The 27,287-nt window shown below is 37.8% G+C and overlaps 2 protein-coding genes across 4 annotated transcripts in view; one reads left to right on the top strand and one right to left on the bottom strand.

Moving 5' to 3' along the window:
* RUNDC3B (RUN domain containing 3B) overlaps positions 1-3,940 on the top strand; it is a gene marked incomplete at its 5' end in the record, with an annotated part of 55,815 nt that extends 51,875 nt beyond the window's left edge. For all 3 annotated transcript variants that reach the window (XM_082306322.1, XM_082306321.1, XM_082306320.1), the window contains one exon: positions 1,622-3,940. In XM_082306322.1, the coding sequence (XP_082162448.1) occupies positions 1,622-1,767 (146 nt within the window). In that variant the 3' untranslated portion in view covers positions 1,768-3,940. The remainder of the gene's footprint in view (positions 1-1,621) is intronic.
* Positions 3,941-5,722: 1,782 nt separating this feature from the next.
* Positions 5,723-27,285, bottom strand: SLC25A40 (solute carrier family 25 member 40; the record flags this gene model as incomplete). The annotated part of the gene is made up of 11 exons (XM_082329585.1): positions 5,723-5,838; positions 11,534-11,606; positions 13,640-13,732; positions 14,048-14,157; positions 17,090-17,263; positions 18,538-18,662; positions 20,372-20,439; positions 22,477-22,583; positions 23,748-23,807; positions 25,875-25,993; positions 27,242-27,285. Coding segments are annotated over 11 exons (1,089 nt in total), but the record flags the coding sequence as incomplete, so codon positions are not given.
* Positions 27,286-27,287: the final 2 nt, after the last annotated feature.

Genomic DNA, 27,287 nt, shown 5'->3' with positions numbered 1-27,287 from the left:
TAGAGTCAGCACGGCTATTATGAAGAGAGTTCTCGTGCAGATCTACTTTCAACTGTTTTTTTGCTATATTAATTGTTTGAAGTTACACTTTGTTTTATCTTCTGTAAATTAGGGTGTGGCAAAACCACTGATAATAATAGTTTAGGTTTTGATTTCAAGACTGTCTTTAAAGGTAGCGTAACAGCTCACTTCTAAATTACTGAGGTTCATCAGTACCTAAGTTTTAATATAATTTTGTAAGACATGGCATGTGATCCTGCTGTTCAAATACCTCTGGTCTAACTCTCAGTCTGGCAGTTTTCATTAAAAGATTAGAAGTAGTAAACTTGCCCATTACTATTAAGCTCACTCGCGTAGTCAGTTTTTTAGCTTCACACTTGTTGAAATCGAGGGCTGTGCCCAGACAGTGTTACGCTGCTCTTTGTGTATTTTATGTCCTCAAATTGAACGTAGTCTTTAAAGGGTAGTGTTTATGGGAATAAAGATTTTTCTAAAAGTGAAGGCTTTTTGAAAGAGCTAATCTAGTTCATTCCTTAGGGAAAGCTATTCAGTCACTTGCAAAAAAACTCAGTAGAGGTGAGACCTAAAATCTACTGGAAACTGCTAGTAAGAACCATAAATGATGCAAGAAAACTACATCTCACTTCCCCCCCCCCCCCCCCCCCCCCCCCCAATGGATTGTTGGGCAGGGCGCGGTTTGGGTTGTTCGGTTTTTTCTTACATCCTTCTCATGAGAATAAAACTCTTCTGTCAGGAACAGGAGACACAAGGTTAAGAAATGCTACTTAATAGATGTGTTTTTAAAAAATTCTGGTAGACTGGCTTATTAATAAAATGTTGTGCCTGTGACCTTTTTAAGTTGATTTTAATCTGTAGTTTAAGGTGATCTTGTCTATTCTGCAGGTGAACCAGGAGGATGAAACAGGGAAATGCTGGCAGATCAAATTCTTTATAATGTAATTTCTTAGCGGAGTTGGCACAAAATAACTTGAACAGATATTCTGAGAAGGGAAGACATAAAATAAATAGGAAAAATGTCCAATGCAGTCTTATACCTATAGGTGTGTTTCATGTTAACTGTCAAGTGTATTTGGATGACAGGGCAGCTACTTGCACTGCCACTCTTACACTGTAGGGCTTTTTCTAGTGGTGGGAGCCTAATGTACTTCAAATTACCAAGGTTTAAAAAACAAAATGTGTTTATTTTTAAATAAATATATCCTGATTCCAGTTAATTCTGCTCCTTTCTGAGGGGTTCAAAACTAGATCTCTGGTACTGACATGGTATTAAATACTAAATAAGCTGAAATTGGTGCTTGAATTAGTAACTTGTGTTCTCCGTGTAGTCAGGGGGGCCTCTGAATCTCCCTCTGTAGGAGACTGACTACAGCCCAGCTTGTAATGCATGGGTAGGGATCTGTTGACCACATGGACAGGGAAGGTATGGCATAAATTACATGTCTTCCTAATTCCATTTATGAAGTATGCGTGTGCTGCAGCAGTAATATGTAATTCATAATAGCGCAGATGAAACAGTTTTTCTCTTCCCTCTTTTTTTTTTTGTGGTCAGGTCATCTTGTGCTGTAAAAATGATTAGCTTAACTCTTGTTTTTCTTAACAGGGAAGGAAGACACTCCATCGTTGCTTGGTCTTTGTGGCTCTCTTACTTCCGTAGCAAGCTACAAATCTCTCACAAGTCTGAAATCAAGTGAATATCTTGCAAGTCCTACAACAGAGATGACAAGTCCAGGCTTAACACCATCTTGAGATACACACAAGAAGGAAGAGCTTTGTGTTGTATGCATTTGGTTTATGTTCCATACAATTACTTGCAATGAAGACTGCTAGTTCTAAGTTAACAGATAAGCTGCTTTATTTTTTCTTTTTGTGGTTACTTATTTAAAAATTCACAGATTCTGTCAGTTTTCATTCAAACTTTTTTTTTTTCCCCCAGAGGACTTTTCAGATTTTCTATTTTAGTCTTCAATTATTTAAAGCACTTGGTCAGGTACAGGACACACAATCTGATGCTTATGACTGGTTTTTAAAATGAAACAGTTGGAAATCAGTCCCCCACTTAACTGCCATGACCTTTGTTTCTCCTTGCAATGGCCTGGCCCTCCTCTAGCCACGGTGCTTCTCTGTAGTGCTTTAAGTATCTATCAACTCTTGCAGAACAGACAGGGAATCCTTAACGCCAGTCTCTGTAGGCAAATAAATATTTTGCCTAAAAATCCAGCTTTTCATCTGTGTATGTTGCATAGGACCTCAAATAGCATATTTAACCTAGCAACAGCTCTTCTCGAGTTGACTCAATGTTAGATTTTGCATTCCTGTTAGTATCATGGCACTTAGGAGATGTCTGAATCGCACTGAAGAATCACACTGAAACACTCTTACTAATTCTTGAAGTTGCATGTGAATAACAAATGTAAGTTGATCATCTAAATCAAGCATATTTAGCAATTTGTAAATGTGGAGGAAACTCACTGAATGCTTTTGAGTGACCCGAGTTACAGATAATCAAACATTATACAGGAACTTTTTTGGTTTATTGGCCTTGCTGGAAAGATGGGGACTAAGGATGGTGGGGTTAGCACCTTGGGAAGTTTGCATTGTGTGTTTATGGGAAAGATCCCAAGGAGAGTGAAAAAGGGGAAACAAAGACAATGTAATGACAGTATTCTCATGTTAAAGATTTTTCTCATTCCTGTAGTAGTGCAATAGGTATTTTTCTTGATTAGGTAATATGGCAGAACTTCACAGTCAGTTTTCTCAAATTACTTGCCGTTGATTTAAATTACGGATAGGAAAAAGAAAAAAAAGAGGAGACATTTTTTAAATGAAACTAACTTTCCAGATTACCCTACAGTTTCAAAGTTTGCAAATTAATTTTTTAATTGCAAACTATATTCTTAATTCTTTGTAAGATACGATTTTGCTAATCAAGGTAATGCTTATCAGTATGATTAGTAACTTTTTAAACAAAACTTAAATGCATGTAAGTACGTTGTATTTATAAGTGCTAGGGAAAATGCTTTTTTGTGCCAAAGAAGTTTCATAAATTGTTTACATGAGTAGCTGCAATACAAGACAGATTTTTAATTATTGCTTACTCTTAGGTGTTTACAGTATGTCACTACACTCTGTACGGTTTTAGTTGATTTGCCCCTTGTAACGGTACCTTGGCACTACTACTGTAATCTGGTCATCTTAGGGTGGGCTTGAAAGAAAGAGGATTCATTCTTACCGTTACTAAAAGCTACAGGAAACGTTCAGCCTTTGTAAGAATGAGGCTACGCGTCTCTGGAAGTAACGCACTGTTGGATTCAGCTGGAGGAGGTTCAAGGTCCATCTCCTCCACTCTCTAGTCCACAGTGCTGGAGGTCACTGCATCCATGGCAGGGTGAACAACTCCTGATGCCGTTTTAATGCAGGTTTTTAAAGCAGCTTAGCAAAATCCGCCAGACCTTGTCTTTCAAGCCCTCACGTACCCACCCAGTTAATTTCTCTGTAATAAACTCTGACCGTTAAATCCTTTCACACACTGTCAGAATGTCCATTACTTCATGTAACTGGGTTTTTTTGTTATCACATTAAGCACTTGTTCTCTCATGGCAGTTGAGTAACATTACTAAATACTAATTTGTAAACTCGAGATGCATTTTTACTACAAGTACAGTGAGGGAATCCAGATTCCACAAGTTAAGATTCTACATCAAGGTACAGTGATTTAATCGGTCTTGTTTGCTGTGAAACACTTCTACATCCCACTACATCAGTATTTGGGAGGGGGCTATAATCATGATCTTCAGTCATGTTTGCTGATGGCTCTTTTCTTGGAGCTACTGGTGTGAAATTCATGTGTCATTTAACTGAAGTCTTTATGTAGTCTGACACCACTGTGAGTTTCCGGGTGTCACGTTGTGCATGGGAAATCAGTTATGTGTGTCTTTCTCAGTTCTAAACATTAATCATTTTTCAAAAAAATTGAAAAAATGCCAAAACTGTATGTTTTGTTGCCTTGACGTTCCATAAATGTTGCATGTAAATTAAACATTTTGTATCATCGCTGATTACTAGTTTTTGTCTTGGCTTTAATCATAGAGGATAAAATACGACCTTTCGGCAAATTACAGTATTACGGAGCTTATAGCAAATTCTTTTCTTGCAAAACAGGGAGATTTGGGGGTTGTTCCTGTATTTCATTCGATGTGGTCCAAAATCTGCTGTTACTACTTTCTTTCTCTTAGGCCTTATTTTGAGGTTGTAGTGTAAAATTACTTTGAAAATCACAATGGGGGAACAGTGACAAATATCTCCTATGGCAGGACCTCTTGCCTGCACCGTATGCTGTAACTTTGTACCTAATGTCTTTACAACTAGAGCGTTTTTCAGTGTGTGATGAATTTTCACCAAGGCCAAACACATGCTGGGATACCTTCTTCATAGTAGAATAGGACTGAAGTCTATTTCTTGGGTAAAGCACACCCGGAAGCTGGTGTCTTAACGACCTGACTACCAAGCTGCTTTTGTACCAGCACGCCCCCTCATTAAAATATGCAAAAAATAAAATTCAAACACATTATTGAAAATGCATGAAAGAAGGGATGTAGTGAGGGTAGTTAAAAAATAATTTAAAAAACCAAATCGTACAGAGGAAGCTCTGACTCAGTAAGTCAAGCGCCTATGGGCAAGGGAGATGCTGCAGCTGTTCGTACCGCGCGTGTGCAGCGCGCCATAGCAGACGATGGCTGTGCCTGTAGTAGTGAACTCGACGTGCTCTTGCCTTCGGATAGATACACGTTGGAGTCAAACTGGCGTGGAACCACCTGTGGTTATGCCAGCAAACTCGGCCTTCAAAACGCGGTGACGCCATACAGACGGTGTATGGGGAATGCTCCCCGGCAGGCAGCTTGCACCTCCCAAAAACAGGCGAGGGAGCGACCCTCCCGACCACCTGTACAGGCACTTGTCTTCAGTGCCTGGGTGGGCCTCAATTTCTTAGAGTATTGCCCGAAACTAAAAAGCCCTTGCAGCACCTATCAATGCTCTCTGGGTTTCTAATGAGCACGATGTACTTTTTCCAGTTTGACCTAAAGCAGTTTTCAGTTTAAATAAACCATAAATAGCCAAAGACTATTATATAATATGCCTTTACACAAAATATAGAGCTGCAAAAAACAAACGTGCACAGAATTACAGATATATTAAGCAAGAATAAATAAGTGTTTATTGAATTCATTCTCTATCAACCTCCTTATGGAGGAATAATCATAGCATACAATTGGAAGCCCAAAACATTTTCTAAACATCATTTTAAATACCCAACAAAAATCTTTAGTCAGACTGAAGATTAATGCAGTGGTTATTCTTCATTGCTCTGTCCAGCCTCAATTTTTTTCCCTTTTAATCATCACTGAAAAACAGTCAGAGCACCTCTCCCCCCCCTTCTCCTTCCTTTCCTTTCTTCTCTCTAGCTGCAAAAGAAGTCACAAAATCTTCAATGATAGTTTAAGGGTCATGTATGTTTTCTTAGTCTTAAGAAACTAGAAAAAGTGAATTTATTCTTTGTGAAACAGTTAAAAATGATGTTGCATTTAGTCACCAAACGTAATGGCAGAAATTCACTGGGAATTCTAGAAAATGCCTTGACAGGTTCAAATTTGGCACAGTATATTTCACCATATATTTTGACTTCACACAATCGGATGAAGGAGGATTAAGGACGTTGGTTCGTTTTTTCATTTAAATGAGAAAAGAAAGACTTTCCATATTCATATGTGCTGATCATTATGGCACAAGCAGGAGCAACTTTAAACAGCCGTGGAATAACACCTGCCCAGAAGAGAAAGGAAAGTATTCACTATCATTTGTTTTCAGACTGCAGCGCTCTAGTACCGCTTAGCGGGTCACAGTATATTGATACCGTAGTATATCAGCGTAGAACCTGTCCACATTCCTCACAATACTGGAATTTACTGGCTGTAGGTGTTACCGCTGTAACAACCTTATGCGCTCACCAGTGCCACCCTGTGTGCCTACCTGCCTCGAGTCCGTTGTGTCTCTGCCCCTTGTCTCTCCACGGCGGGGAGCACCTTGACCTGCAGGGCTGCTTTGCTCCAGCAGAGAAGCGGTGGCCCTGGGGGCAGGCCGTGTGCCCTCCCCTAAGTGGCAGTGCAAACCTGCGGCTCACGTGGGACAAGCAGAGGCTTGTGACCTCTCAGGTGGGACAAGGAGAGGTTCAGGAAGCCCTGAATCCTGAAATGGATAAAGCTAGGGAGGAGAGGGCTCAAGTACTGTGCTGGGCTGTGCCCTCCGCCATAGGCATGTGTCTCAGCCCTTCAAGCCTGGCTCCTAAGACCTACAGCACCTTCACTAAAATGGAAGGATCCTGGTCACATGTATAAATGATAGAATTTAGGCATTAAATGCCTCCTATTACAACCAACCGTGATCTTGTCAGTGGAGTTTAGAAAGTGATTCAGCTCACCTAAAGGTAGGAAAATAAGGCTGAATCCACTTGTCTACAGCCATCTACTTCCACTTGAAATGCAGAGATGCCTGCATGGAGCTAGTGAGGATGACGCGTGACGTATGGAAAACTTGAGTCCCTTTGGAGCAGTAGGAGGAGGCCAGGCAGAACGCCCCCGAGCCCTCTCACCTACGCGTGGGTGACCGAACTGAGATAGCGGCTGATCAAGAGGACATCCCTACGCGCCGTTACTCACACATCAAGACCTAAATGTAGGTATCCTAATCTATGAGCTACATTCCACCCAAAATATCTAATAATATTGATACTTTGTAGTGTCATGCATTCTGCTGGCATCAGTGCCCTGAAACACGCTAATCCTGTTGCGCAGCTATGTCCTCGCTGTACAGCAAGTAAAGCAATTTAATCTCTTTCAGCAAACACAAACAAGTCTTGCAAGTCTTCAACCAACTGTGTAGCCGTTCACACAAGGAACCCCACTGAACCCATGCAGTGCTGGCAGCACTGGTAAGTATCTTGGGTTTGGAATGTCTCTTGCAGTTGTTCATTTAAGTATGAACTACTATAGGCTTTTATCTCAGTAACATTTTAATCTCAATATCTTGTCATTTCCTCCTTAGGCTGCCAGAGTCACACATGACAACACGTTTGCATTACGAGGGACTTGTGTGCATGGCAACAACAGAGCATTGCCCCAGCCCTTCAACAGAACGGGACGACAGCAGCCTCACCCATCAGGTAGACTTGCTGAAGACAGAAAGACATGGGAATCTCTTCCCCCCCAGCCTGGGAGAAGGGCATGGGGGCAGCCAACTGACAAGTACTGGGGACGTAAGAAAGCTGAGGGAGATGAGCATCCCGAGGTGGATGCACGGGAAGTCAAGAGCACTTTGTGACTATGAGCATTTTAAATGCATTCAAGGTTGACTTTTCAGTCACCAGTTGCCATATATACAAAGGAGGATATTCAAAAGCAAAACACTTTAAAAACAGCTTAGTTATGAAGCGATACTGTTTTAGTCTGGTGATACTTAGGGGAGTAAATTATTGATGGAACTACCTGAATGTACGTATGGAACAAAGGCAAAGTTTCACCCCCAGGTTAAGATTTGCTTTTGTTTAACAAATGATAGTAGTTCTTCACAAAAAGATATGAACTGGTAATTAGAATTCTTGAGGATGTGTAATCAGCTAGAACATTCACACTCTGAATATCCATTTGCACTGTCATGTGAGGCTGGAAACTCTTCTTCTCTCAGTTCCTGTCACATGTGGTGGCATTCCCAGGCTGCCTTTGTGCATACTCGGGCACACAGAGTGGAAAACGCCTAGCACCAGCTGGGTTTCTTCTTAATTCCCATTCAGCCATAGTACAGGAAAGGGAGAGAAGGTAGGTAGCGAGGGCACTTGTGGATGGCAGGTCTCAAAGAACTCCATTAACTGATAATCACAGCACAGCATAGATGTGCGCTCCCAAAATGTAACACAGTAACCTCCATATTCATATTTATTTGGATATGAATTGTGGACTGAGCAGTGTGAAGCAAAACTTATAAGCATTCACCATGAAATGCATTTCTTTGAATGGTGGAAGAATGTTTAGTCATAGGGAGGTTGGAGGAACTAGGAACTTCATACCAAGCCATCACCCAGGAAAAAATACTCTACTTCATTTGATATGGGCTGAAATGACTGCAGACATCTTGCTAAACACTCTGATGTTTATTAAGACAGTCTTGATAATGGTGATGAACCACAGTGAAACACGAGTATCTTGGAAGGTAAGAAATATATAAAATATGACTTTCTGTAAGGTATGAAAATAAACATCTAGAAGAGCTAAAGGAACAGCTTCTTTCTCAAATAGCTCCGTAGTCACCATACTACTGATCTTGAACCCATGGATGAAAACTTTCAGCCTCTCTCATTCAAATTAGGCCCCAACATCCCCATTCCTCTACGAAATAATGAGGCATAGACAAATCTACTGTAAAAATGCCCTCCATTCAGAACACAAGCATTTCCACTTGAAGTAGACTCTCAGAGAAAGAAGAAATAATGTACTGAGAGATTGAAGAGGGACAAATTACACGATGTAGAGTTCCTTGTGTCCCAAGAACTCAAGATACCCGCTGTGATGTTTGGTACGTTGTAGGGATCCATTCTAATGTAAGAGAGAAAGACATGAGAAGAGAAAGAGGGAATTGCAACCGTCAAAAGAGTAACAGGCACCTCCCAATGGCATCTTCAGGACTGCTGACAAAGTTTGTAGCTCCATGGAAGAGATGTTAGCAGCTGTAGTCTGATACTGTTACTGCTCTAGAGACAGAAGTTTGAGAAGATCTGGTCTAAGGCTTCGCTTTGCTACGGAGCTGCAATGTTGTATTTCTTGAGGGACAGTAGATACAACACTAAATGATCTAAAAATTGTACAAAAATCTTTAAGAAGTTAATTTTTTTATTTCAGTGATGTTCTTAGAGAAAGGCAAATTCTCTATTAAAACCTGAACTCCTCAGGAATGCTAAGCTTTATAGCCAAGAAGACCTTCCCATTAGGGCAGCAATGCTTATCCCAGCTCCATCTTGCAGGTTGTCCTAGAAACTAGTTGGGCCCACAGTAGTTCACCACAAAGTTCTCCCAGGGTACAGAGACATTCAGTTTAGTTATTGGAAAAGTTCCTGTGCCTATGGGGTAAAGAGTATCTGGTAGCTGCAGAGAGGCAATTAGGGTGGGGAGAGCAGCACATAGCTAACCTATAAAAATACTTTTGGTTTTAGTTGCCAGATTGGCAACTAGACACACAAGTTGCATGGCTATGGCTACTTAGAACTCAACGGCTGAGAATACAAGAACTTCAATTTCTGGGAAACCCAATCTTTTTTGCCTGTTTTGCTTGACAGAGCATGCCAAGTAGAAACAGAAGGCTAGCAGGATCCATGATAGCTGCTGCCAAATATCTACAGATCTGTGAAAAAATGCCCATGTTCTCCAAGAGAATATTCTGGGATCTGGCTAAATCCACCATGAATTACTGAAAGGACTAGTGATTATCTCAGAAGGGAGTCAATCCTTTTTGGTAACTACAGAAGTGGAACATTCCCTGAAAGATCTTAAGAATTAAAAGAAATCTTCAGTTTCAGGATGAGGTAACAGTGAGGAACTTTTGCTCCAATGCTGGAATATAATTTTTCTTGTCTCTTATGTCACACTTGCCAGCTCACAAAGTCCCTGTTCTGGCCAGGGCAGTTTGGTTATGCAGTGGAAAAGACACTTGTAAGTCTCACGAGGTCTCAGGAGCCTCTGTGATCACTACTTGATGCCAGAAAGTCCTCTTACAATTGAGCCATACTGATGAAAGTAAGGAGGAATAATATTTCCTGCTGAACCTCTCAGGACAATGGCCAGCTTCATTGCTGGAGGCTTTGAGTTAGTACCAAGAATTAGGTCATATGATTAGGTAGGGCTCACTGGTTTCAGAGAGTTGCCAGGATTTGAAAAAGACACCAGAAGGTATTCCTGGGGGTTTCTTTTCTGTTCTATAAATATGCAGGGCTAAATGGCCAAGATATCTTATGGTGGTCAGGGATACATCTGTGCTGGTCAGCAGTAGAAATAACTACTGCACATAGTTCAGGACTAAAAAGTGATCTTTGCCAAAGCTATCAAAAAGACTAAAAGACAGTCTTTAAGATGGTCCATGCAAGAAGAAAAATAAAATACATCAAGGAATGCCACAGCTGAATGGGGTCTTAACAGTGACATTCTGTCTTACTGAATGGCTCAGAGGAACTGAAACAGGAGCAGTTACATATTAAACTATGTACTGATGTGCTGAACACTGGACACAGCTGGGCAGCAGTTGCCCCTTGATAGGTTCAGGGAGGGTAAGAAAGTCATGTTCCGTGTGTGAACTTGTGTGAGTACACATGAGAGAATGCACAAGAAAAATTTAAAAACTCTTTGACTCATTCAGAACTTATTAAATTGGGAAGATAGATTGTGTTTCTCTATTTAAGCATAAAAATTTAACAAAGATTTTAAATAATGTTTCTAGTTTGATAGAAAATTTAAAGTAAAAAATTATTGGGGAATAGTTGTTGCATGATGACCTTGAATGTCCCAAATATTATACAGTATTCAACATAATTACTCCCATCTAGCAAACAAACAAATACTAATAGAATTACTATATCTTCCAGTCCTCTAAAAAACTGCATCGAAGTCCAATTTAAAATGACTACACCATAGGTTAGATGGGATCTGTCCTGGGCCTAGTATTCCACAGGACAAGAACAGTATTTTATTATGTGAATTCTACTTCAAAATACCTATTCCATACTCAGACTTCTTGGTTTCTCAATAATGCACCTTCTTCAAAGACTAAGAAGGGAGACAGAAAAATACCACTGAAGCTTAAGCTCTGTTTCTGAGAAAGAAAGAACCACAAAAAAATGAGTACAGAAACTAGTATGAGATGAAGAACAAAAATTAGGATGGCTATTCCTAAATATAGGTGCTGCAACAGTGCTGATGGTTTGGAAATTTTTAGCACTGGACTAAAAACTGCATCTAAGAAACTTTTCCAGTCTAGAAACACCTCCATACTGTAGCTTCCAAACCTACAATCCATTAAATTTTCTTTATAAAAAATTCTTCCTGAAAAGCCCAAGCATTACAGTTTAAGAAACAACAAATTATTTAAATTTGAAAAAAACTATTTCACAAACTGTACCCTTCCCCACCGTTTTTAATTGCCAATACAGCTGTATTTGTCAAGCCCAATCCCTCTATTTTTTAAACAAATTGTGTCTGTCTTGGACAGCTGTAGCTTAGTAACTTGTGAAGAGATTACCAAACTTCTCTCTGTGTGTATGCATATCTGTTGCTTTATATATACAAACTATTCTATAACTGAGAGTGTTCACAGAGATGGAAATATTATATGTTATGCATGTTACCATCTATAATCGCTTGTTACTGACTAAAAAACTTTCTCTCTAGTCTGAGCTTTTTTAGAAAGATGTCAAAAGATTTACCAGCAAATAATCCAGTAATCCCATTTTTAGCGACAATTTTCCTCATAACTGCCCAGGTTGATGTACAGTCCCTCTGTGGAACTCAATATAGTACAAGAAAACAGTGAATTAAACAATATATACAACGCTACAGAAAAATATTCTTAGAAATCAGAGACAGTCACTTCAGATGTAATTATTAGGTTTAATTAATTTTATGTTAATTTCATCCATACTATTTATACAGGATGTTAAATTCATACAGTATGCAAATTCATACAATACTCAAAACAGCATGACATGGAAAAACCTGTAGTAACGCCTGGAGTAAGATACACGAACAGAGACAATATTCCTTACCAGAGTAACTGATGTAGTTGAAAAAAGTCATCTAGCTTTCAAATGAGCCAGTCCCTCTCCCTGTCACTTTATACATGCAGCTCCAAGATCATCATAATTCAGATTTTTAACCAAGAATTTGACTTTATGGTAAACTGAATCTAAAGGTAAGTTTTGAGAATTGGTATCATAAGAACGAATATAATAATTAAGCTAGGACACTACACCTTACGTCTCAGTTTACTAAAGTCAAATCCCCTCTAAATGTATAAGTTAGTTTAAGGAAGTATAGGTCTATGAAATATGGATCACAGTCTCTTGTAGAGCTCAATCACATACCATAAGCAACATAACTGCAGCAGCATCAAGAAGCAATCTGCGTTGCAGACATATGCAACTGTTTCAAATGGAGAAACTTTGTGCTATTTCACTCTGCACATGCTGTTTTCATTGATCCATAATATGAAAGTGGCTAAGAAGTTTTTTCTAGATGAAAGTGAAAACAATTTCATAGAATACATTCAGCAGGAACATCCCACAGGATCTGTAAGTTGCAAAATATTTTTGCAGCCACAGAGAGACAGTATGTAAATGCATAGTCAGTGTCCAACTCTAACAGCAACTGGATTTGGAAAGAATTAAACTAGTATAAATTACAGATAACCATAATGAAATTTTAAATATATATTAATTAATATCAGCCTAATAAATATATGGCAGATACCTGCGATTCAAACTGGCGTTAGCATTGAATTCTTACATTCATCAGCACAAGGGAAGAGAAACACAGTAACTATTTATATTTAAAGTTTTTTGATCTTTGTCTGTTCTGCAATGAAACATAAATATGTTTCTTCAAGAATTATACCAGAAAAAAAATAGCTTACCTGAGAGAATGAAACCTCATGCCGAAAAGCAAGCACTAAGTTCTCGTAACATCTTTCTGAACTAGGGCCTTTATATTAGTTTCTAAGCAGAAACTGTTTGGGTACTCAGCCTTTTTACTGGTCTGTAATCTTAAAGCCATGATCTAACATTTATTTAAGTTAATGAAAGTCCCTCACTGGTCCAGGTCCCAAGCAATGGAAAAAAAAGTTTTTAGATACAACTTGAATTTGTATAAAACACAGTGGTGCTCTACTGAACCCAGAACAAAAAAGAAACTTCCTTCCTCTTTCATCCTTTAAAGCTGGTAGGACATTCACTAATATGCCCTCAAAAATAATTTCTTTGAAATCACACAAAAAGAAGGTAAAAAATACACAACCTGAGCACAGTGCTTTCTCTCTCTAGCCCAATATTTAACAAAAGAAGAATATCGTTATGAAAAGTGGCAGAGAATGAGCAAACATTTTATCACGTTATTTTTATCAAATCGAAAGTCTTTTTCAATAGGTCACTGTTCACCTGAATGTTTTATAAGAAATTAAATTTTTGCCTATTTAAATATAACTTACTTAAATGTATGCAAATATGCAGTTGGTCTGCCTAAATGTAATAGCTCTGGATTTTTTTGCTTACATTTTATACCATCTTATTCACCTCCATAGTACTGAACTCACACCTTTTCCCTCCTCCATGCCATTAATAAAATACTGTATTTATCCTAGGAGATAAAAAATATCCTACGAGACGTTACAATTCAGAGAAGAAAAAAGGCCTTAGTGATGGAATTTTTAGATAAGCTTTAGAAGAAGAAACAAATATTTAAAATTCCTACCCAAAGTCTATATACTCAATCACTAGGTTTTATTTTTCCAAACGTTACGGGGTTTTTTTCCTCCTTACCAGAAACTTACTTTTTAAGGTCTCGCTCTCCCAAAGTTCAGTCTGCCTATGTGTTTTCACTACATCAAACGGCAGAGTTATGACAGCTGCAATCTATCAGGAGAAGAAATCAGTTTTAACGTTAGAGCACATACAATTAAACTTTAATTAAAATTTTTAAATTGAAGTGCACACAATTTAAAACTAGATTTGATATGCCAAGTGCCTGATATTATTACAAGTCTTGTATTTCAGAACACTGTAATTTATTCAGAAATACCTCATCAGCTTGAATGCCAGGCCATATGTAAAGTAGATGCACCCCAAAACATACACCATTTCTGAGGGAATCATATAAAATCATACCACTTTTAAACAGTTTATTAGTGATAATAATGAGCAGTACTAGAAACAAAAATATATACTTACAGAGCCAGATGCTGCTCCTGAAGTAAAAGCAATAAAAAATGTTGGTTCTTGTGCACCAACTTCCTTGCACATCATCTTCTTGAAACGTTCATAATTATACCAGTACATTGCTATGGTTATAAAAAAATAAACTTGCATTACAACACATTTGTATGTCAAATACAGAAATTCTTTTATGAAGTACAGATGTAAGAATTCTACTGTGGCAACAAGAGCAAAAAGAAACAAGAGCTAAAAGCAAAATAAAAGTGCTCTGTGGTGATTCATTGACAGACTGCCTTGTTTCCCTTATCTCCATATTTCAAATTTCTTCATATGATACAAACTAGCCTAATCATTTTGTCATTTCTGTAAAGTAACCCCATCCTCAATACAATCTAACCCAAGCACTACAAAACTCACATTACTGATTTTTTTAAATTCAATTTAACATAAATCAAAATGTAGGCTTCTAACTATTCACTGTGTTTTCAGGCATATTTCACACATTTCATAGATGTCACTAATTCTACAAAAATGTGTTTCATACAAAATGAAAGGTTGCTCAGGACTGCCTCATACTCTTATAGGAGACAGAGCGTAAAATTTAATTCTGAGAGAACTGAGAAATGCGATTTTGCTCTCTGGAATTACCAAGTGGGGAATGCCTATGTGAGGACAGTCTGCCAAACAACTTTTAGGAATAATATCTGTTTCTTTTTTCATCTGCTGAACTAAACTGCACTATTTCTGCATTCTAACTAAAACTCTAAATTATATGTTACTGGGCTGAATTATAGAGTGATTTCTTGTGGCAGTTGGTCAAATAAATACTGCAAATGACGGCTGCATATCCTGAAAGATAACTGTGCCTCATTCAGCGCAGAGTTCTGGCGTTTGTGCCAGCAGAGAAATATCAAAGTATTTTCTTGCGATGAAGACTGCCAGCATATATGCCTGGCCTCCAACATTTTGCAAAAGTAAATGTAGGCAGTATCTCAGAAGGTATTCTCGGGGTTTGAGGAAAACCTACTATTGAAATGTACGAAACCCAAATTTAATATAAATTATCTAAATCCAAAACTGCTTAAGCACCTGCAGGACTCTCCTCCTTGTATACCTTTACATTTATATTCTCTGCAACACTGCTTAAAGACTGACTCAAGTATTATCATTAACCCAGTTCTTGTGCTTATAAACATTCACAGCTTAAGTTTTATTCAGTCTAGCTAGCCTCCCAATGAACATGCTTGAAGCATACCATTCACACTTGGGCTAGTGACACAGCGGTGTTCTAATCACCCTATGCTGCTTGAGTCATGCTGTGCTCCTTGGCTGTTTCCACTGAGGAGCTGCTTTCTCAATACAAATTGTTACACTGATTTTAATTCCTCTTGGAAGAGCTAACTTGAGCCAACTGCAGCAAAGGCACAGACTGTGCTGGAAGAATACCAGAAACCATGATGCTATTAGGGCATCATTCAAATAGAAGACCTAAGATTGAAGGTATTAAGGGAGCATATCTTAGCTGTCTAGAGAGTATTTATAAGGAAAAGATAATCAGAAAACACATTTTGAAATGGCATTAAGCAGCATTAAAGACCCTTAGCTGTACATCATCAGAGTTTTGTGGCATTTAATTTTGTTTTTTTTTTTTTTAAATACTTTTTCCTTCACTCATGTATCTAACTGCCTGCTCACTTCTGGCTCTTTAACAACACTCCTTAACCTGTAAGGCAGTAGCTGCATGGTAACCTGTGCCTCTGCCTATCCAGCACCCCATGATGCCTATGAAGTACTGGGCACAAAGAAGTGCCCGACAGCTGTGAGGTGAATGCCAGAGCAGTGTGGAGACTGACTTAAAATCAACAAGGATGTTTTGGACTGGTGGAGGAACAGCAGGCCTGGCCGCAAGGATCTGAAAAGGGCTGAGAAGAATACACACACATCACCTTAGTGCCCTCTTGTGCACTTCCTCACAGTCCTCTGATCTTCCCACTCTGTTAAAAGCAGCAGAGCGGAGGAAGATCACTAGCTCCTGCCACATTGCTACAGACAAAAATCAGAAAGAGAACAAGAGTTTCTACTTGAAATCAGACAACAGGAATTAGATGAAGAATTTTAGAGTTCCCTTAGAAAGCTTAGCAGAACAGCCTAAAAGGAAGATGTATTTGGCAGAGAGAAACATAAATACATTAAAAAATAAATATTGAACAGGAAGCACTTTGGGCAAAAGGTTCAGATGAATTTGGATAGTTATCTTTAGCCTTAGAGAAAGCATGTTGCCACAGGTTCAGAAGCCTTCCCTATCACGGAAGGCTAAATTAAGTCCCATCAAAGAACAGGATCCTTAAGCAGGAAATACAGACTGGCATTAACAAGTGGGAAAACTGTCCTTTAGCAGTCTCATCCAATTATCTCTGTAGCTCACAACATAGCAGAGGTGTGACAAAAAGGGAGAAAGCATGATCTCCTCTGTCCTTGTTGTCTTGAAGAATAGTCCTAGGACTAGCTATGCTCTGTATCAGACTTTTCTTCTTCTAGCCTTTCAGCTTTGGAGCTTTGCTAATGAGTGGTGCTCTAGCTTCATGGTTTTTGGAGCAGTTATACACACTCATTTGTCTTGCTAACAAAATTCCTGAAGACACTACTGCATCACTCTCTCTTTGTACATGTTTTCAAAATTAAGCATCAGAACACTTAGATATAGCACGTTTCTCTATAAAGAAATAGCCACTATACCCGTCACAGAGAAAATTTCCTACTGAAAGTCTTCAAAACCAGCCATTGCATAAGCTAAAGATGAGAAGAAACAGTCTAAATATAGAGAAAGGGAACGTAACAATGAATCCTAGCTGGTATCCACAAACAAAATGGGGGAAAAAAATCAGCTCCTCAAAGAATTTATAAATAAAAACACTCAAAAGAGAACAAGTAAATCTCAGTCATTCTTAAAGCTAACCATTAAAATCACCTAAAACCACAGACAAAGTCTAACAAACAGAGTTATGCATAAACAGATCTTCTGACATAACACAAACTTGCACATAAAATAAACCCTACCTGAGAAAGGTACATCTCTCAGAACAGTAGAACTCCAGCCCCTCCACAGGGAAAACCATCCGTCTGTAGCCACTTTACTGCTGACACACGTGTACAGTTGCTTGTAGGACAACTTGCGATACTGCATCCTAGTTCTGATCAGCTCCAGGGGGCTCACTACAGTAACTGAACCAACTGCAAATGAAAAAAATGCGGGCTTTTTTTAAAATCAACATTTACTAGTAACATTTCCTGAACATTAAAGTCATGTCTCACCTTGCTTTATATATTTGATTCCTTTCAACTCTCCCATTTTCCTTGAAAAAATTCCGCAAATAAGCTTCCTTTCCACATAAGAATACCATATTTCTTCACAGTACCTAAACCTTCTGGGCACACAAGCTACCTACCTTTTCCCAATACTGGCATGTTGTAATCCATGTAACATGTTAAGAATCCTCATTTTCAGATTTATTACATAAATAGGCTGAAAATTTCAAGTACTTATAAAGGTTACTTTTCAATAATTACCATTTTTAAGTGTAACTTGAAGAAAGTGAGATTGGGGTTTGGGTTTTTTTTTCGTTAAGGATGTCAAGTTGTTAGAGATTAAGCTTTTATTGATTTCTAAGCATCTTTGCCATTCTTATCTTAAACTATCAAGAATATTTAGCAGGCATTCTGTATCTATCTGATAAAGCAACTCTCTTGCATCTCGTGGAAAGATCAGTGAGTCACCAACACACATGTAATAGACTTTAACAATTTTACTAGACCTAAGAAATTTTCTCGTGTTGCTGGATAAGGTTTCTTTGACATGTAAATTTAAAATCTGAAGCAGCTTAATAAGAACAATTTGCCACATCACCACAGAATACCAATTCTTTTTCCACTAGTCTTCCAGTCCCCCTCATAGTTGTCACAAGTAGGATATGGAACTACATCCTCAGAGTCTTCTAAGAAAGCCTCAAAATATATGATCTGAGCTACTTCTACAAAAATAGATGAGGAAAAGGATAAACAAAAGTAAGAAAATACAAAAACAAATTCAGTCCCTTTATATCATACAGCAGTAAAACCAGTACAAGTCCAATTTTCAATTTCCTTGTAATTGCCTGTATAGCTTCCATTATAGAAAATAATGATGTTTATTATTAGATTCATGACAGAACAGAGTTAAATTAAACCGTCCTTGGTAGAAGTCTAGAACTATAAAATTTTGAACAAATTGCAAACGTAGTGAAAGTGTGCAGCAAAAATAAATCACATTATTCCAGGTTAGAGTGTTATGTTGCTCAAGAAATACTGGGTAATTACAGTATTCCTTCCTATGCCCAGCTCCACGTAATATTATCCCTCATTTAAAGCCACAGCATATTTACTTTAAAACCAAACCAACAAAACAAGGGCAAGAAAACAGCATACAGGCATTTTATTTCCGTTTTCTCTTTAAACAGGTGACAACTTACATCTGCTTAAGGAACCTGCAAGAACTGGAATGCTTTCATCATCCTTTCCTAGTCTAGATTTCAGAGCTTCACTCAGTTGGTCATAGCAGGTAAAATAGATTACTGTGGTAGGAAGTGCCATTATTCTAAAATATAAGAGAGGGAATCTAAATTAATACAAGGAGAGCAGGCGCATAAAGTCAACCATCTTGTATGGATATTTTGCTTAAATAAGGAAAAGTTAAATCTCCAGCTGTGTGTTATGGATGAATAAAAAGCATTAATCCCATGGCTTTGACTCACAGCCTCTAGTTCAGAGTTTCAAATTCACAGATTTCCCAGTTTTCCAGTTTTTCATTTCATTAGGAAAAACTATAAGTAAAATGATGGTGGATTATCTCAGTCAAAATTTATTTCATATTAGCTTCAGAACTGTTTTGATAAAGGAATGGAATTGAAAGATCTGAATATGAAGCAAGCAAACAAAACATTGTGGAAGTAGCTACTAACCTTAAATTTTTATTCATTTAACAATTGGAGAGTATTTTCTCTATCTTAATCAACACTTATGATTCTCATTACTTGAAAGACAAAGTGGAGTGAGTAAATATAAGCTTTTTCCATTCCAACATAGTATAGACTACCGCAAAACCAGCTAGATCTACAATCATTCGGTGTAGGGGTAAAGCACCACACCTTACTATAAAGTGGCAATCATATTTCTGTGTTATGTCTGTGCCAGTATAGCACATACCACCATTACCAAAAAACAGTGAAGCCTGTCAAGCTTGGAAAACCAACAAGCCATAGTTTAGATCTTCTTTTAAAAACTCTGTACGTCTCTCCAGTCAAGAAGCTGGTTCTTCTCTGTTGGAGTACAGAACATACGTTGAAGAAAAAACTGTAATTTTGGCTGAAATACAGACCTCTTAGTTCAGTTAGGTCCTAAAGGTTTATATATTGAAATTGCCACATTCTGCAGGATAAATAACAAGGCCTGAGGTCCACCATGCTTTGCTTTTTTGTGACTATATACCAAGCACTGTGTGCAAATGAAAAGTGTAGCAGTGCTTTCCCACTGGGCAACACTTCATGTCTTACCAGAGACAACTTTAATATACATGTTATATTTGACCACTTGCTTGGATTGTTTATGGAGCAAGATATAATTACAGAGGTCTTAATTACTCTCTGTACCAAGTTAATATGGATAAGAAGATAAAACACTGGTGCTGTTTAGCCTAAAGAGAAGACCAGGAGGAGATCTGAGTGTTTAAATATGTAAATTGCTCTTGTAGAGAGAAAATGAATGATCTGTTTTCCATGACAAAGTTGGATAGGATAAAAACCAATAAAGTTCTTAGGAATAAACAAGGTTCTAGTTAGATGTTTAAAAAAAAATGTAAGTAAGGGCAATGAGGTGCAACACTAGAGTGTCTGTGGAAACAGCTGTGTTGCTTATTGCAAGTCATTAGTAAGAAGCTAGGATAGGGAATACCTATCAAAGACTAGCATTCTCCAACAATCATGTTCGACCGTATGATTCACTGATGCTGTCAAGGGGATGGTTACAGTAAGGATACCGTCTCTGAAGGGCAGAACGAAAAGTCTGATGTTCCTGCTTAACTACGGAGAATATATCAAAGAAGTTGCAAGGACAAATCTCAAGATCTGGCAAAAATTATACTGTCTCTAGACGTTTCTGACCGAACTGATTACAACATTATCTGCAACTTCAGAATTTACCAGATTTTTTAAATCACTTAGAAATAAACATACTAATTTGTCTAATAATGAAGTAATTTTTTTAACAATAATTCATACATGTTACCAAAAAAAAGAACATTCAACTTACAGCGTTGGGGGAAGTCCACTCCACAGTGATTTAATTCCCTCTATTTGAATAATTTTCACAAATGCATCCTAAAAATACAACCAGGCAAAGAGCAATAATTAGCTACAAACTTTTGTACTCAGTAATATATTTTAGCTGGCAGAACACAAAATTAATGTGTTAAAAAGTATGTTTCTCAAATGGCTTATCATTGTAAGATGCCAATTTTGTAATTGCTTACGCTAGCTATCATATTTAATCACACAAATAGTTCCGCTGAGCTGAAGAGAAATATTTGTGGGATTGAAATTAAGAATTTCCTTCCATCTTCAAAAGACCAAAGTAGTAAGTTTTTATCAGTAACTGACAGCCCTGTGAATAAGTTATTTTCAAAACTAATACAGCACAGCAGCAACTTGTGGAAACATAATAATAATATATATTAACCCACTAAAATATTTTTTTAATATATAACAAAAGTTCTAGGTATGAAATAGCAATTAACTCTCAGTGATTCTTCAACACTTGCGTTCTCTGACAACAATGTGACAACATATGTGCAACGTATACACGCTATACTATATACTTGGAAGCTTACAATTAATATCACAGCTGTTGCATATATTTCCCCGACCATTGACAGCAGAGGAACACTAAACCTTGAAGGTCATTCAAGTGAAATCACCATCAAAAAGACAAACTCCCTAATGTTAGGATACCTAATTTTCTTAAACATTTGGGGGAAGAGGTTGAGACCAGAATATGATCATGACCAGACATTATCACACAGCCTCAAAAGATACAGAACCTGACAGACCACAACAAGGACTCTCAAGAAGAAAAAGACAAGTAGCTTTAGAGTAGACAGCCTTGACGGACAGATCCACTGAGGTAAAAAGGTGCAAGGGGAAAACAAAGACATGGTTTATTAAAAAAAGCATGACTTGAAAAAACAGAGCTTTGAAAGGGAGTCAAGAAACCCTAAAAGGTCCTAACACAGTTTGACAAAAAAGACACTTAAGAGGGGAAAAAAAAAAAAGACAGGAAATGGCATACTAGTATTTTGTCTTCTCCAAATATATTCTGTACTAGTTAGTTTATATGTTTATAAATCCAGCTTCAGCAAATTTACAATCCAGGAAAGTACAGATAAAAGATTGGAGAAAGGACGTAACTAAAGCCAGTGACTGAGCAGCATATTTACATACCTAATTATATGGGCAAATACAGAAAAACGTTTGTACAGTCCTATCACGGGCAACTATCACATCCACTACAGTTTTCTTTACTGCACAATTGTCCAGCACTGTTTTTTTAAAAAAACAGAAAGGAGATTCAATGATATGCTAGTCATTCTTCTTCATTAATTACCTTGTCACAGCAAAAACGGGCATAAAATCATGTCACTTAGAAAACTAAGTGACTTTCTAAAAATTGTACTGTAAAGTTAATTGAAAAATTCAAACTTGTAAAGCTATTAATTTTTTAAAAAAATTAACACTGTAAAACTGCTCAAGAAACTTTTTGCATGAGTCCATTTTAACAGTTGGACTTCATGATCTTAAAGGTCTTTTCCAACCTAAATGATTCTATGATTTCATTCTTCTCAAAAATTTAATTCTGAAAAATCCTTGATCACATGTCTAATTTAATGGCAGAGTCAAACAAAATCTTGATGAATGAAGCAGCATCACAGTGTCTGACAGCAAGTCTGCTTCAAATGTCTGGGTAAAATACCAGCCCTACAAGTTTCAGTGGATCCAGAACTTGACACATGAACTTAACTTTAAAACACTATCTGCGTTGTTAGTTCAGCTCAGGAGCATACTGGGAGATCTGTGGACTGAACAGAGGTAAATAAAAATAAAACCATAGAGCCAGTATCCTGTGAGGAAAGCTGTGCAGCTGCCCCCTTCTTTGTCTTAAAGGAAGGAATACCTGTTTTCTTGTAGAAAGTAGAAGGTATCATTAATCACCATACAAATTACACAGTGTAACCACACGAACACCCTCTCAAATGGTAACAGATTCTACCAGAACTTAAAAAAAAGCAACAATAAATTTACAGTATGCCATTTTAAAATGTTTTCAATGTACAGTTTTATATAAATATAAAATGTTCTTACCAACGTCCCTTTGAAATGCCCATTTTTTTTATACCAGGCTTTGCTGTTCCCATTCTCACAAACACATATATGATCCATAAGGCCATTCGAGTACACAAAACACTTTCCTAATAAAATGGTGTATAAGAATATAGTTAATGCTTGTAAGATTGTTCTTACTCAGCAGCAATTTCAAATTGGATATAATGGCAACATAGATTTATCTCCGGTGAGACAAAGAGGAGCAAAATAATCTTGGAAAGTCAATGACAACAAAATAGGTAAGAGGGAACAAATGTAATCCTGAGTATCAGACTAAATGAAACTGCCTGCACAGGCTCCAGGAGACATGTTTATGTTATACTACCATCTGCTGAGGGCTAAAAACAACACAGGACCTGAATGTCACTATTGTATGTAACTATGTGAACATCTTTTAGACTTTTAAATCTTTTATTAAGTAGCCTCAGCATCCACATTACAAGTGAAGGTATTATATCTTAGGTTAGACTGTATTTATGCTAGATAATCCTCTCTTTGTATTTTATTTCTTCTACTTCATGTAGTTTGAAACTGTTTGATAAAATCTAATTGCCATTACAAAAGCATACTTTGAGCTCCACATTTTCAGATTTCTGAAGGGTTTAGAATTTGCTAAAAAAACAGGACAGAAGGCACAAATATTTTTCCTGATTTACAGCAAGTGTGACTGCAAATATTCATCATATAACATGGAACATCTCATTTCCTTTTAAATCTCACTTATTAATTACAACTAAATAGTGGGACTCATCATTGGCATATCTTTGAGTGCACAATGTCTTCATCTACTTAGAACCCAAGTGACAAGTGACTTAGGTAAGACTTACTACTCTTTTTCAAAAGTCTCTGGATTCTGGAGGAGATGAACTTTGATATAGCATCCTGATCACATAAGCCCTCTGATGAAATACTTAGTTATTTATTAATAGCTTTTCTTTTTTAAACTCAACTCAGTAACAGTTGTACCTTCTGCTGCAATGAAAATACTAAGGAAGACAGAAAAAAGCCTGTTTAAAATGGTATTTATTTATGGGATTTTTTTCCACTGTATTCACTGGCACTTTCTTTCTTTAGCAATTTCAATATATATTGCTGTGTTACTTTTTTTCCCCCCCGCTATGCTGAAGAAACAAACATAATTATTGCAAAACAAACGAAAACATTCTGTAGCTCAGCATTATGATAACTATCAGCTAAGGGCAACAGCAAAAAGCAAACTGTCCCCCCCATTACACTACACATTTATTTACCTTTGGGGAATGGATTGCTTTGGGCTTGCAGTCGAGTTTTGATAACATCAAGAGGAGTTACTAAAATGAAACAAAGGAGTCATTTAGAAACACCCTGCATGCCCTGAAAATGCAGAAGTGCCTTACAATGAACTTACTACGACTTTTTTTTTTTCCCCAGAAGGAAAAAAGGAGACCTGTTTTACAATGTAATCAGACAGAGGGAAAAAGGAGAACTGCAAATCCTGTATGATTTGCAGTGACCATATCTTTTCTAATTTATTAATAGTTGCACAGACAACAAATACAGACACACAAAGCTCATCCAAAAACCATTGTGTCGTCTTGTCTGAAAAGCACTAAAACTTGTGCTATTATGCTCTGCTGCTAACCTTTTATAAGTGGCATACCACAAGGCATATGAGATCAGATTTTGGCCTCAAGCATGTAAAATATTACATTTTTCATGTGTTTATTCTTTGTCAATAAACTGACCATAATAGCGATGCTCAAAAAAAAAATGTTAAACTCATGATGTACTTTCTTTCTTTGCTGTGTGTAGACAAGATCTAAAACTTTAGAGCTGTTGAAAAGTATATGAAGGTTTAGCAAACATTTCATTGCTTCCCCTCCAGCACTTACAATTATTACAGGCCTAGAGATGCCAAGCACTACACTGGCTGGTCAGCTGGACCAGCCTCTACTGATTATATTGCCTGAGAGCTCGATTCAGTTGCCTACATAGAAGTAGCTAGTGCCATCTGAGTCTCTAAGGTATCCAAAATACATACACAGTTGACAGACATTACACAGGACCTACCGCCTTACTTACTAAGCAGCAGCTAGAGGCTAAGTCAATACCGTAGCATGCGTCTCACTGAACACATTCCTGTGCACAGGCAACTGAGTCACACCTTAGTTCTCTATTGATGCCTCTCAGCTGACTAACAGGAGGTTGAATACTTGGCTCACATTTCCACATCTAAATGCAGGGATCTAAATGTGACTCCTGCAGCTCAATTCAGTTGCTTAAAATCTGGCATCTAGTAGCATTTTAGCCACTTACTTACGCATATTCTGCCTCATCTCCCAGCTGCCACTTCAGAAAGCAGCTGGTCTCCTATATTTCTTGAGGTCTCAAATACCAACACCTTACTCTGTACTAGAATCTTACGTACACACAGCTCGAATCCATCTTGGGAATTCCACACGTCTGATGTACCTTTGCTTGGTACTTTACCTAACATCACAGGACATATGGTATAAAGACAGACTAAAAAGACTATGAACTTGACAAGTTCCTGGTAAGATCCTATTCTGTAAAAACTTGGAAATTTTGTGGGGGAAAATCGTGCTTAGAAAATTGCACGTTTCCCTGCAGCATGATCTGTGTTAAAAGTCAGAACGAAAGGCTAGCTTAAGCCAAAAAGTAACTGAAATACAAAGTATAAGCTAATGAGCTTGGAGAGCTGCAAGGGATATGAAGTGCTGAATCTAACCAACCAATGCCTCCTTCGGTAGGTGTGGGGAAGGAGATCCTGAACCAGACGACTAAATATGAAGCAGAAGATTAATTCCACAGACTATCCAGAAGTTTAAAAGGCTAACAAAAAGCCATCCTTCAAAGCAATGGTTAGGGGCAAAGAAAAACACAATAAAAGGCTTTGACAGTGTAAGATATCACAGCAGGATAAATCAATGTCACTACTGAAGTAGTAACACAAAGGGGACATCTCACAGGGGCCAGCCTTGCAGGATTTGTGTCTTGTACTGTAAAGTAGACTTTTATTTAAAATCTATTTTTAAGCAGCAGGAAGTATGGAAATTAATTTTTACTATTAATTTTGTTTCTTGCAGAAAGAAGGCAATTAATTACTACACCAAAAGGAAAAAATACATAGAAATGAAAAGTTAATAAAAATTATTCTTATTTTCAGAAATGGTTAAAGATTATCAGGGACAGCAAAGATTTCAATTAACCACATTTATTAATGAAAAAATTATGAGAAAGCTAGCCAAAAATATCCCTGTTGAACATATTAGTGGAAATTTATAAACCATATTTATGCAGACATCATGCTGAGTCAAACTGAAGCGTAATCACTTTGCAAAGATTCTCTCTGTGGCAAGCTTGATAGTTTGCCTTACCAAATAATGATGTAATTATAGCTCCACAACAAGAGGCTATTGCTTGCTGAATAATGTTTGTTTTATCTAAGTTGCTATCACTCATTTCAGCCATGGCTTTATCCCTGGAGAAGAAAAACCTGTTAAAGAACAGAAAAACATATTGCAAGACTATCTTCAAAACTTGCAGAAAATCAAAAGAAAAAATATTTTAAATTTTCCTTAATACATTATGTATAAGCAGCAATAATGTAAATATTAGTTTTCTGCTTGTACACAAGCATCTCCGTAATTTTTTGAAATTAGAGTATTTGCACCAAGTTTTGCAAATAATCTAAGTTTTGTAAATGACAATAAATCTTTCAAATTCTTCTTACATGAATTACAATGTTTATATGTTTTGTAAACCACATTAAATATTTAATATGTATTACCTCTTGCTGCAACAAAGGGTTTAGGAGCATGTAAATAATCTGTACAAAGATAAATTCCCAGCCTGCGACCCACAAACTGTAGCACAGCAGAATATTTCATCTAGCCCTCCTCTTGCTTCTGTCATGCCTGTGAGAAAATCCAGAGAGGTCTCCTGGTTGATCCAACAGTCGCAGCCTACTAGTGATGACTATATCCCCTGGCAAGCTCCTCATACAATAAACAGTGAGTAACTCGTTTTAACACTACTATTAAATATTAATTCCTTGAACAAATCCTGCTGTATGACTGCATAGGCAAGGTTACAATAACTTAGGAACGTGCTCACAGTATCTAAAAATAAGGAGCTTATATATTCCCAGTATTTGCAACTAGCTAGGAGAGAAAAAAGTAATAAATTAATAAAAACATTTCAGGACATAAAAAGGCAAATAAATGCCCATATAAATGCCCAGATAAAGGCATCTTTCAAAATGCACGTTGTGCATAAGTGCAGTTGTGACTTTATTAGCTTACGTTGATCTAAGCTTTTTATTTGATCTACAGGAACATTACATTTTGGTATTTCTATTAAGTTTCAAATAAAAGATAAGAAAGATTAAGCTGCATAAAACACGATTTGCCTCTCAGATGCTAACAACTACTAATTTGGGGGGGGGGGGTATCTTTTTCAATATATCTTTAACTTATTGTATAACAAAACCGCTTTCCAGAATGGCATATATAACGCGTTTATAAGCAACCACCGGCTGTGACGTTCCGCGATGGAGACGCGCAGCACCTCAGCCAGGCCCCCGCCGCTCCTCACAGCCCCCGCGTCCCGGCAGCGCCGCGGGCTGCGAGGCCGGCGATGGGACCGCCCCTTCAGCCAGGGAATGCCCCGGGGCGGCCCGGGCAGCGCCGCGGCCGCCGCTCAGCCCGGTGAAGTCCCCGGCCTGCCCGCACCGCGCCTGCACCGGCGGGAGGCCGCCGAGCCGAGCGGCTGCTCCTCGGAAGGCCCCC

The sequence above is a fragment of the Platalea leucorodia genome, assembly GCF_965183815.1.
Source record: "Platalea leucorodia genome assembly, chromosome: 1".
Taxonomy (NCBI): domain Eukaryota; kingdom Metazoa; phylum Chordata; class Aves; order Pelecaniformes; family Threskiornithidae; genus Platalea; species Platalea leucorodia.
The sequence above is the reverse complement of the archived record's forward strand: the minus strand, read 5'-3'. Positions and strand labels throughout refer to the sequence as shown.